The 13202-nt window shown below is 36.5% G+C and overlaps 1 protein-coding gene across 2 annotated transcripts in view; it reads right to left on the bottom strand.

Moving 5' to 3' along the window:
* cntn4 (contactin 4) overlaps nucleotides 1-13202 on the bottom strand; it is a 176299-nt gene that overhangs the window by 144385 nt on the left and 18712 nt on the right. For both annotated transcript variants that reach the window (XM_086167710.1, XM_086167712.1), the window contains exon 2: nucleotides 8040-8176. In XM_086167710.1, coding sequence (XP_086023836.1) covers nucleotides 8040-8094 — 55 coding nt within the window. In that variant the 5' untranslated portion in view covers nucleotides 8095-8176. The remainder of the gene's footprint in view (nucleotides 1-8039; nucleotides 8177-13202) is intronic.

The raw sequence follows: 13202 nt of genomic DNA, 5'->3' as shown, positions 1-13202 counted from the left end.
CACACACACACACACACACACACACACACACACACACACAACGCACAGCAGTATGAACTAATTTAGGGATCAGGTGACTTACTCAAAGGCTTTTCAACTATGGATGTAAAGGAAATGTCAAGGTCAATAAACAAAGCATATTACATAAACTTAATCTAAAAGAGTAAGTTTAAAGCTAGATTTAAAAGCCGATACCATCTACTTTGATCTGTCTGGGCGTCTTCATCCAAAGTCACTGCAGGGACTGAGACATGTAAAATGGAGATGATTCTTTCGTGTCTTTCAGGTTGGTTTGTTTTGAAAAAAAAAAATGATGTGAGAGCGGCGTCTGGCAGAGGCAGGGGGAAATTAATATGCTGTACTTTTAATGATAAGACAGTGAATTATTTTTGCTTCATTTTTGGATCATAAAAGGACAAAAGGCTTAATGGATTTGTCAGCCTATTTTGTTTTTCCTTTCAAAGGTCTGAAGACGTTAATATTGTATTATTTTTACTATGCATTAACAGAGGCAATATGATAGTGAATAAGGAATTGAAAATAAATAAAGAAATAAAACCAGGTATCTAAAATGTTACAGGTTGCACAATATCTGCTATTCAAAGTAAAATGTGAATTTGTTAATCCATTTTTGTATGTGATAAGAGTGAATAGAAAGAAGTGACAGCTCTGAATAAAATTGCAGAAAGTACGGTTTGTATGCTGGCTTTCATTTTAAACATACAAATACATCCTGCTGTTTCAACAAAAAAGGGAGAAGTTGAATTTAAGTGCAAGGGTACACATGGGCAGCTGCATCCAGAACAACACATCCTGTACTGCGAGTTAAAAGATGTCATGCATGCTTTAAAAGACAGCTTTGATGGTGCATTAGCGGCCTGGCTGGCCAAAATAATTCACAGCATGTTATCCTCCCGCGGTCTTTAGAGATTTAAGAATAACCATGAGAGCTTCGGTAATGTCTCCTAGGCTGCTCAGGTCAGACACATCGTTAGAGAAAATATAACAAACTGCTTTCCAATTGTAATGGCATAACTGCTGAGTGGACTTCATAACCCCATACTACAGCTGCACCGATGCATTGGCAGCAAGCCATAGATAAGTGTGGTACTCATACTGTAGTGCTGTGGGCCGGGTAGTAGGGTAGTCACAACACTGTTAAAGTTAAAGGCGCTCAGGATTTTTGTGGAACAATATGGTGGCTCCATGGGGGACGCCTACATGGAAGATTTGATGGCCAAAATGTATTTGTGGCCACAGGCCATCTGGTCATTTTTAATGCCAAAAAAAAGGATTTAAATAAAACCCTCTAACAAACAATTTTCACAAGAGTACCCTTGTTGTTTTAGTAACCAAGTATTGCAAAACACATTCTGATGTTTTATTAAGTGAAGCCATGGTATCGTCCCTGAATACAAGACCTACTTTCCACTGCTTTTTCTGGTGTCAAATTATTTCTGTTTTGCTTTTGCTACTTGCTAGAAATCCTTTTGCGACAAGAAAACCATTTCTCTCTCTTTTCATGCCATGGGAACACATTTGTACGTTACAAAACATTAGAAAAATGTGCCAGGAAATCATGATCTTTCAATATTCAACTGGAAAGTGTGTGAGGTGGCGTACATGTGTGCCCCGGAATGAAATACTGAGCTTTCCTCTACCACGGCAACTCAGAGGGAAGAAATTAACAAAACTAAAAAAAATATCACACATAAAAAACAACATGTTGAAAAATGTGCTTGAGAGCATGAAAAAAGTAAACGACTTTAGCATATATTTAGAATAGGCTGAGGCTATGAGCAGGGAATTTAGATTCCAGGCAAAAGGAAATAAAGGTGGTTATCTTTGTGTGTGCATGTGTGCATGTGAGGGGGCTACGGCAATCAGATTCTAAGAGGGAGGAGGGAGAAAGTAAGCAAAATACCCAACACCATGTATGCAAACAAAAATCAGCAGGGATCAACAACTCACTTCCAGCCAATTTACTCAAAGGCCTCTGCTCAGACTACATTCAACTTCTTCACTGTGCTGAATTTCATGGCTATTTGCTGGGAAACACAAGTAAAAGAGAAACGAACAAACATATAAAAACACACTCTGCAGGGTCCTTGTCTGCAGTGACTTACAGACATTAAATAATGCAGTTTGTGCTCTTCTTAAGTTAAAACGTTCTACTATATTTACGGTCACGTTTTATTTGATGTTTAGTGTTGCTTAGTGATTAAATGCTGCTGGCATTTTTGTTTTTATTTCTTGTTTTGTTTTGAATGTATGAGTGTGTGTGTGTGTGTGTGTGTGTGTGTGTGTGTGTGTGTGTGTGTGTGTGAGTGTGTGTGTGTGTGAGGGGCCTCCTGCAGAGGCAGGGGGAAAATAAGACAACCTCACAATCACACATGCATTTTGAACTGATGCACACTTCACAGATAAAACCCGTCTTTCTTTGTTTTGGCTTCTCCCCTTCACCCTCACCCAACAACCTTTTGCTGAGGTGTCACAGCATTCAGGTGATCACTTTTCCTTGCAGTCAGTAGTGACCATTCTTGATGGTTTTCATTACATATCATAAACATGCAATTAGTAAAATGAATCAGAAGAATGGAAATATGCTGTATGCATTTGTCTATGAACATGTCAAATATGTGGAATCTCTAATTAGCAGAGGTTGGTTCATAAGCCAAACATGTTTTCAGGTAAAATAATTGTGTTTTCTTGAGCTTTAAGCCAAACATAAGTGTCTGAAAATGTCAAAGTAAACTGAAAATAGCAGAAAAATCACAATCCCCAATTGCCTGAAAGTGAGTAAAGCTGAATTGTGACTAAGAATATAAGCATGTAAAATTGCTCAAGATGCCTTTTCTTGCCAAAAAAAAACTGACAATATTTGATGTTTTCTGCTGTTTGTCAGAACAATGGTCAAGTCATCTTGTAAACAGCCAGGTGAGTAATCCCAATGTGTAATTAGATTTTTAGTTTACATTGGAATGTTATCAGGCCCTATTATCCATTTGCCTCAAAAACAAATTGTAATGGACTTCCCCAGGCGAAAGGAGCAGAGCTAAAACAGCAACATCTGTACAATGTGTCTAACAAAGCTGGTATCGGGTTTACTCTCGCTATAAATCCATTCTTGCTCTGTCGTATATGACTTTTGTAGGTTGCATATTGTGCAGCGGCGCTGCTCCCAGGAGTCAATTGTCAGTGGATACATTCTCTGTTATACATAGACACTATCTTGTCCATCACAAGGGAGTTTAGTTTGAAATTGTTATGCTGATTGGTTAGAACAATAATCCTCTCGAGCTGTAAGGTGGTTATTCTATGTTTTGTTGGAACACATCAAACTGATCATAGTCCTCAGATACATATCCTTACAAGACTCTTTAAGGTAATGTTTTTAGAGGTCGAGTGAATTTTGCAATAAGGATAAACCAATTTTAGTGTGAGGGCGAAAGTTTCATGGCTGCAGCTCACGGACCGTCTCGGTGGGGTTGTGTGCTTTCACTGCAATTTAAAAATGTAGTGGCTGTGTCCTCATTACCCTGCTTTTCCAACATGCACTGCGCTTACCTTATCATTAAAAATGTCTGTAAGAAAGAAAATTAGAACTGAAGATTGGAGGATAGATTTTTTTTTCTTACATAATCGTTAACGTTAACTATCAGTCTGTGTTTTGAAAGGCTCTAAATAGTGGTCTGTTTGCTCACTGATGCATAGGTTCTTGTAAAATGTGTATATTTTTGGGACATATTTGCAGCACCAGCCCATTATCTGTTGGCATTATGTTCATGTTACATCACAAATGCATTAGTCTGATTGACGTAAACTGAACGGATTGCAAAAAAGTACTAGAAAAGACATTCAAATAGTGATAAATTTAACGTGGTCTGAGTTGAAATGCCGACTAGAAATGGGAGTATTCTGAGGAAAAAATGCGCTTCAAGACACTAGATACTAACAATATGATTTACTCAAGGCTAGGATCATAAAACAATTTGTTAAAATGAACAGTATTACAGAAAATGACATAATGTATCTTTGATGTGGTCTGAAAAAGACAGGTCAATTAAACCTTAGAAGAACACAAAAATGCAGGAGGTGAATAAGAGTTTAACACAATGCTCTACCAAACCTACATTTAAACTTTAAAGATAGAAATTTTTGTTGGAAGAGTTGATTCCATGTGACAAAATAAATAAATATAAATCCTTCTGATCGTGACATTTCTAAGTTGGAATGCAAATAACCCTTGAATCTAGCTTGAATACATGACTGTAAACAGGAATATCTGCTTCCCAAATATAACTTAATACATAGACCATAAACATGGTTTAAATAGAACTTCAGTTCATAGCAGCCATTACGAAAGCCATTTTATTTTATGTTGACTAACATAAACTCATAACCTGAACTAACTCCTTCTGAGTAAGCTCTCCCTGCTTGGGTGGTACCCAGATAACCAAAATATTGGTGTTGGGATGCTAATAATTTGAAAATAAACTATCAGATTCATAGTGAGACATCGCTTTCCAGGAAGGATGTTACAGTGAATGGATTGCAATTCCAGGAGGACCACTAGATTTCTGAGTGAGAATTACTGGGGGAGGGCATATTGTATGACATATAACCTACATTTGCAGTGCAGTCTGGATTAATATGTATGTCATGTCATCACAAACCAATAAACCCTATCTGGAAATGAGTATTTTGATTGCATTTTAGCAAATATACATCAACAGGCTTGTTTGTGTCCGTAAAAAATACTTTCCCAACATTAACTGTACGATAATTGCCAAGGGTATAGGAGCGGTAAATGCATCCATATTGCCACTGAAAGTGATGAACACCTTGAGTAAGGGAGGGTAATGCACATTTTTGTTGAGAGTTTTGATGATAAACTAAATCTACACCATACTTCTCGACTTGGTAACCTTCCTGATGCCATTTGGGTTTGAAACTCATCTTAGACAAAGGTTGTCTGATGCCTAACGCAACATATTAAGTGGCCAATATATTGCCACTGAGCAAGATGAAAGTTTGATTTCACAGATACGCACCTTAATCAGTAAAAGAATAATAATTAAAAAAATGGAAACCTAGCTACAACAGTAGGCCTGACAAAAAATCCTTTTCTCTGCAGTGTTGACTTTTATTACAACTCTAGAGATGAAATAGAAAAATAAAAATAAAATTAAATAAATAAATAATACAGTGACAGACATTTGCCCATCACCCATGGTTCTTTAACAAAAAAAGACAATTTAAACCCGTACAAATTGTATGGAGGATGTTCATTACACTCATATTATGTATGCATAATTGATGCAACATAATTGCATATGTATAATATATAATTTAGGCATTAATGAAGATTCAGTGGTAGTCAAAGTAACATAGTCAATTATCATGCGGTGCTCGCTTTGGATAATGTTGCTATGTTGTGCCAGCATCACAGGGCTGCGACACAGGGATGTGACAACAGCTATCCTGTCACAGCATGTCTCATAGTTTCTTTAAACAGCTGTGATCATCTAATTTGCAGAAGGGGTCAAAGAGATCATAGATGGAATAATTTGCGCTGAGTAATGAGAAGCAGAACAAAGACCTCCATCATTGCGGCCCTTTTCTTTATCGAGATTCAGAAAGACCTGTTGATTAAACACAATGAGTGATTCAACTGATGCTCTCTGCTGAACCCTTCCATTTGTACAGGAGACAAATTAAAGTCCTCCATCAACTGTGATCAATGCCACAGAGCCTCTGGCTGAAATAGCCACCATTGGAAAATGAAGCTATAATTCAACTTAACTGCTCAATAAATGAATGATGGACATTTGAAAGAACCCGCCTAGGGTATCCTATTGAATTATGACCTCTTTTATACATTTCACATGTAGCCTCCTTTATAGCCCCTTTTACTACAATATCTGTGCATTTATTACAAATTTTGTATCAACCCTTTGATTGATTAATTTCGGCAGCTCTTTGATTTGCGGCTCACTTAAATCCTGGAAAAAATCTGATTTTCAGTCCAATCATGGTAACATTTAACTTGGAAACCTTACTTGGAAAAAATTGGTAAAATTAGACAGGTCATTTGTGTCTTGTATCAATTCTAAATAAAATGTATATATTGTCAGTCACATTAATTCATAAGTAAAGTTTTGGAAACCATTCTCAGATAGTTTTTTTTTTTTTTTTATTTGCTTTGTACATGATCTCATTAGAACGACAAAAAGGGAGTGGTCTTCACAACCAAAATACAAACACACAGCAGCTTCTCTCACCTTCTAAACACAAGTAAAAGCATTTCTGCAATTTTATTTTTCAATAGTTTTTGTACACTGCTACCACGAAGGCCCAATTTTTCCCAATCATAAATACCTTTGATGGATCTGCTGGATATTTTAATTCATATTACCACAAATTTGTGTCCTTCATTAAAGAATAATAAAAAATAAGTTCCTTTGGCAGCCATACTAGGATATTGATTTTAATAAAATCCTTTAATATCGCCTCTATACCTTGATGGATGTTGTGCACTTTATATTTTATTGTCTCCCCAGTGAGCAAGGAGGAGCGATTGAATAATGGTGTAAGGACGTGCAGGCTTCATTCCTCTGTTCAACTGTAGTTGTAAAGACACAATGACTTACAGCCATATCAATGTCATGACTCCACCTCCTCCTTCCAGTCTCACTATTTGTTCCATCACTTTGCCTGGGTTACTGCATGTTTGAGGACTTTTTTCTTGTTTCTTTCTTTTCTCTTTGGGTCTCAACTGAAAATTCTTAATTTGTTATGGTCTGTGTCCTCTGATACAAGTCAAATCTCCGCTCCTTGAGCATGTGATTCTGATCAAGGCTGGCACCTCTTGAAATAATTCAGTCCAAAACGCAATGTACCCTTTTTTCATGAATCTGGTCCAAGTGTACGTCGAGTTGCCAACACCTTTTTGATATTTTGGCGAGTTTGAGTCGATCCATCTCCTCCTATTCCCTTCAGCAACATTTTGTGCCTGGCTGAATCTTTGCTGGCATATTTTTGAAATATGATCTATTATTGATAACCTTTGCCAAGAGAAAACACCATGTAAAAATAGAGGACTGGGAGCAAGAGCTGAAATGCTACTCACAAAAGATGTCTGGATCAGGTGTTTACTAAAAGAAAAAAAAAACTAGAAATAAAATATATATGTGTTTGTGTGTATGTGTGTGTGTGTGCGTCTGAATTTCTCTGTGTGAATGAACTGGAAACTGACTTTAATTTACAGCCTCCATGCTGAAATAAAACACCTGTTTTATTGCCACTACCCTCATAGTGCACATTTGCCAGTCACTGTCATCTAAGCCTGGGTTTATTCTTGAAATCTGTATGTGTCTTTCACTCCTATCTTCCTCAGAGATCATGAAACACTGTTAATACCATTACACTTGTGCGTTTTTGTCGGGTGACTAAGTGCCAGCCCGCCCTGCTCACCCCCGAGTACACATTCATTTTCAAAAACCAAACCAATATCCATGTTCCTTCCCCTTTCAGGTTGAAAGATGTACAAGATGAGGTTGCTCCGCAACGGTATGTATCCCATCTGATATTTATGATCAAACATTTGCAAAATAGTAAAATAGCTAAAATTATCACAACTGGAAATTATTCTTTAAGTACGCTGCCACTAATTTGTGACTTGATTATTTCCTTCCTTATATTAAAAATCCAGATGTGTAAACTTGCGTCCCATGCAGCTACCAGCCAAAAACAATACAGGGGATTATATGCGATTAGATATACTTAGCACGCTAAGCTTACCTAAAGAACAAAAAAAAAAAAAACTCTGGTTTTATTATTTAACATTCTTAATATATCAAAATATCAAAAGAACCTGGGGAATAATGTTTGCTAATGGCTAATATTTTCAAGGTTGCTCTTTTTCTAAACTACAGTTTTCATTCTGTCACCTGCCCCAAATAACACTCAGAATAAGCACTCAGACTTTACAAAAGTAGTTTTCATGTGCATCAAAAGTTCTTAATAAGATACTTTACCTGCAAGGCAACCCATGAGTGACTGCACCACCAGTAGTTTCCATAGCAACATCATCTTCAATTTTATAGGGTCAAAGTAGTCTTACATCCAATCACAGATATATGGAATCTGCTTTGCACGTTTCAGGGATTTCAATCTGTAGACAAAGAAACACAGGAGATGAGTATGTTGGAAAGGTGTGGCTCATACTGTAAAGATCACATCAGTGTGACATAATGGCAATGAGCCATATCTGCCACTTCAGCTGTATCTGCACATGTGCAATAGATTTGGGGAGTATACAGACATGATACCCAAAGTGATTGTCTTCTTTTTCTTTTTTTTTTTATTAATTTTGATTTATGAACTAATCAGTTTTCAAGACTTTTAATGAGGATCTGTAAATATCTGTGTTCAGTATATCAAGATTGAAAGATTTCCCATGTTTCAAAATACCAAACATTAAAAAAAAGAAAAGAAAAGAAGGACTGTTTTCTTTGTTGTTATTATTAAAAAAAATATCCAGATAAACTCTTTTTCAAATGATTATTTTGATTAAAATGCTGTGAAAGATTTTTAAGTGGCTCATTAACCTGCTGACTATGTGATTGAAATTCTCATTTTCCTAGAGACATCATGTGCATATTTTATATTTGATTTGCCTTATACAGTAAGTCAGATATGATGATATGAATTAAGGGGCTTCTAACTATCATGTTTTTTTTTTCCATATTGACCATCACTAGATCTTCAAATTCAGTTTCCCCCTCACAAGTTTTGCTAAAAAAAACAAGAAACAGAAAGAATGGGTGGAAGGCACACGAACACGAAACACCTCATCTACATTCATATTCATGTTTTTTTAATTCTAGGGATGAGCACTCTGAAGTCAGTGTGAAGGCAAAGCCACAACTCTCAAACCATTGTTCTTGCTTGAAGCCACATTCTCTTCATGAATTTAAGGGCAAAGCCGAAAGTTGAAAAACTTCTATATCGAGAAGATTTACACTACAGTCCTGCACTTCCCCCTCAAACTGGACAATATCGCTTTGGAATGAGACCGCTATCTCGTTCAGTCAGAAAGATTAGCATTTCTCTCCATGCCAAAACCCAAGTGACAGGACTGAGAACTTATTAAGATTTTGGTAATACATTTCTTACAAAGTTGCTCCTACATTTAGAGCTGAAGAAGAGCTAAACCCATTATTTTGGTTGAAACGACAGAAGTAAAAGATGATTGGAAGTGCATTGTTTGAGAGGCATTCTTTGAGAAAGGCCCCAAATAGGCACCAAAAACTGCCAAACATTTCCTAATACAGAGGTTATTTTGACAGTATTTGAATTTTTATTTTTGGTTTCTGTGCTATTTATTCCATGCTGTTTACAAAGAAAGGAGGCCAATCATTTTAATTCAAATTGTTAAGATTGTGGTATTTTGTATGTTCAATGCTGCGTTTCCTGGATGTTATTGACAGATTTACACAAGACACAACACAAGTAATTTAAGGAATGGCTAACAGGTAATGGCAAATTAAATTACATTTACTCCATTTCAAAATGATAAGTGTGTAAAGTTCATGTGGAGAACATCTTTCCATATACTGCAGTTGGAATGTTACATAGCTGTTACTGTCCGAAATACTGCCTTTCTACCCTTTGGTGCCAAATATTGTTAAAGATTAATATTCAACAACATGAGGGACAATCGCACTGTTTTGACAGCATCAATTTTAGACTTTTACTAAGTTACATCTTTACCTTTTTTTTTTTGTATATTATCCATCAAATATCTACATCGTGCACTCGTGGTCGGGGGGTGCGCGAGCCTGTCCCAGCCTTCATTGGGCAAGAAGAGGAGAACACCTGGATCAGTTGCCAGTTGCCAGGGACTGTGGGTGGGAACCCAGGACTTATTTTTTTATCATTACTATTATTAACACAGAGGAAACCCACACAGACATGGGGAGAACGTAAAAACTCCACCCAGAAAGGCATCAACTGGTGAAATTGAACCAGGGACCTTCTTGCTGTGATACTGAGGCACGGATAACTATGCCACAATGTTGTCCTTGTTGCTGCGTTACTGGCTATGCAGTTTGAGCATTGCAAAAACCATATTGTTGGATGATCGAGTTAATGCAGTAAGAAAAAGCATTATTTAGGAGTGTAAATACCAAACATAGATAAAGAAATTAGTCTATGTTTTTTTATCCAGAACAGAGCAAATGGGATCTGCTTTGGACATTTTTTTGAAGGATTTGGAGTGATGATAGCACAATGTAATGTTCTTGACTTGGTCTAAACCAGCCAGTCTTTTGTTTTCTCATGGTCCAACATTGCCTTGGTCATGATATTGTCTGACACATTCAATGTCTTGGTCTTGCTCTGCCTCCACAGTCTTGATCTTGTCTAGAACCTTTCCCTTTCAAATTCTTGGTCTTATCTCAGTCAAACCCCAACTTGGTCTAGGCTTTTCCCCAGACCCACAAATCCTAGCTTAGTCTGTGCTCCTTTATTTGGTTTCAACTTGCTTTCATCTGGTCTCATCTGCGAATGTCCTGGCCTTGCCTTTGTCCGGATGCAGTCTGAATGGTGTCATGATTCATCTCATGTCTTTCAAGGCTTCATCTAAATTTGGTCTCACCCAACATTGGTATTGTTCGTGATGTTATCTAGCTCAGGTCAGGTCATTTTCTCACCATGCCTTGATCTTGATCTTGTTGCAACTTCTGCAACTCAGTTTAGTAAGTCTTGTGACAACTTCTCATTTTATCATATTATCCTGTCTTCTTTTTTGATTATCTTCAGTGCTTTACTATCAACCATCATTAAATGTGTATATCACATGTAGTGCCTACATCACAGGGTGTGCAAAAATTACCGCCTCATATCAATGCACAAATAGAGATACAAGCTAAAAATAACTTCACATTTAGAACTTTTCTCTACAGCGCAATGGATATCAAACACAGCACAAGGAACTTGCACTTCTGTATTCCTAGGCTTGACGTTAAATTCTTCTCTATTTCAAACTCAATATTATAGGTATGTGGTTTGAAGGAGATGTGCAGTAAAGGAGGGTGTAAATAAGACTCAGAATGGAGGCTGATTTATTTAGTGTACCAGAAACTCTGAGGAAATACTACAAAAAATGAGAATATGTCTCAGGTAGACCAAAAAAGTAGCACTGATGTGTGAAGTTGAGTAAGACAAGCTTTTGCAGAGATGCCCCTGAAAAGAAATCTGCTTCCAGGTGAATGAATTTGATAGACTTGAGACATGTAATGTAGAAGCCACTTCACGATTTTAAATATTTGTGTAATTTCTGTTACTAAAGACACTCAAAGTAACTTCCACCTTTGCTGTGATCTAACACACGCAGCACTATCTTAAAACCCAGCAAGAAATAGAAACTGAGTAGACTGGCAATCATATACAAAGAAAGACGAATAGGATTTTAATCATTAATCTCAGATTCTTTACTTCCTAGATTCTCCCTTCTCCACCTGCAGAAAAGATGCATCTTACCCTCATACATCATCAAAATATTGTCAGACTCTGCCAGGTACATCAGTGATTCAGGGCTTTGCTCTACTCCTTGAGAGTGTTTTTATGCATATTAAAGTGAGTGTTATGAAAGCACAAAGTTGTATGCCTAGTAAAATAATGGCTGTTTTGTCAGTGAGGTGAACCCATGCTAATTTCATAGGTACACTTGATATAAGCCTTGGGATGATGCTGAATATTAAAGACAGAAATAAATTGTTTAGCAACACCTCTTTCTAAAATCCATAAAACATATTTAAATGGTAATTTGAACAACAGCCACAGATTCACTATGCTCTTCTGCTTTGCTTTGCTTTTCTTAGTCAATACATTTATTCAGAAACAAGACAAATTCACAGTTTGACATCTCTTTTAAAATGTGCTCAGTCTTGCTGTAAGAAGCCCGGTCCACACGATCTGAAAAACTAATTTGCATATAATAAAAGGAACGCTCAACCCAAGAGTGTAAGAGGAAAGAAAAAAAAAAACATTCGGCAGAAAAGAGTCATTTTTGTTTTTTTTTTCTTATCTATAATGAAAGTTATTGTTTAAATGAAGACACTTAGAGATACTAACCTGAGAGATACTAACCTGAGCTAGCCTGATTTTGAGTTATGAGTCAATAGTTAATGAAATTATCTAATTTTGCTGATGCAAGGAGTGTGGAGTAATTTGTCTATCTCCTTAAGACTGAAATAATTGAGTGACATTTGCATTATATGTAATGTTCTGTATGTATACAGCATCTGTGTTTATCACAATACCGATCTTGCATTCTGTGTTTAATGCATTGTGATGAGTAAATGAGTGCCAGTCACAAATCATATAGTCCTGGTTAAGTGTTTTAAACAGGAGTTTTGCTGCATTTCTAATGTGACAGATCAGCAAATGAATTAGTGATTTGTATGAGTATGCTTTTCACTTCCCTGAGCTCAGTCCCATAGTCACGTCAATGTCAGACTGTGTCTGCATGAACTGTGTTTGGTTAAATCCTCAGCATTGGCACTCAGCCTTTGCATTTTTGCCAATGTAATACTGTACTGAAAATACACGATTGAGTACAGGGCAACTTGGAAAATATATCACTTTTTGTTAGCTTAAAATTGTTTGTGTGAAATAATGTAGTTAAAATTATTATAACAACTTCATTCTACACTCCATAGCAACTATCATAGACTGAATTATACTACAATTAACCCTCTCAGGCTCAAATTAAGTTGTAGTTGCAGGAAAAATCTGATATTTGGCTGTCGCAAATCTGCAACATCTGCCTGGAGAGGGTTAACCTCCCCAATTTAAATTCCACAGTGTTTTAACAAATAAAACATTAATAAAAACTGGGATCTTAACTAGAGAGGCAATCTAAAAAACCTCCCCTCCAATTCTTTCTTTTTCTGTATAACATTGTTGTATTAAAAATACAGGAACCTTTACGCAATATATGTGTAATACTGGGTGTTGTTCCTGAAAAGAGAAACATACAATGATGGCCATCATTTCCAACGATTTCCCTTACAATGTTCAATCTATCCATCAAATACCTTTAGCACTATATTTAAAGAGGTCTCCTGCTGGGGTTAAACTTTCTGTATTTTTATCATTATGTCATAAATAGGTACATATTTCTCTATTGTGCT

This window comes from Fistularia commersonii, chromosome 21 (genome assembly GCF_037954325.1).
Source record: "Fistularia commersonii isolate RoL2024-O1a breed Wild chromosome 21, RoL_Fcom_v1.0, whole genome shotgun sequence".
In the NCBI taxonomy this organism is placed as follows: domain Eukaryota; kingdom Metazoa; phylum Chordata; class Actinopteri; order Syngnathiformes; family Fistulariidae; genus Fistularia; species Fistularia commersonii.
The sequence above is the reverse complement of the archived record's forward strand: the minus strand, read 5'-3'. Positions and strand labels throughout refer to the sequence as shown.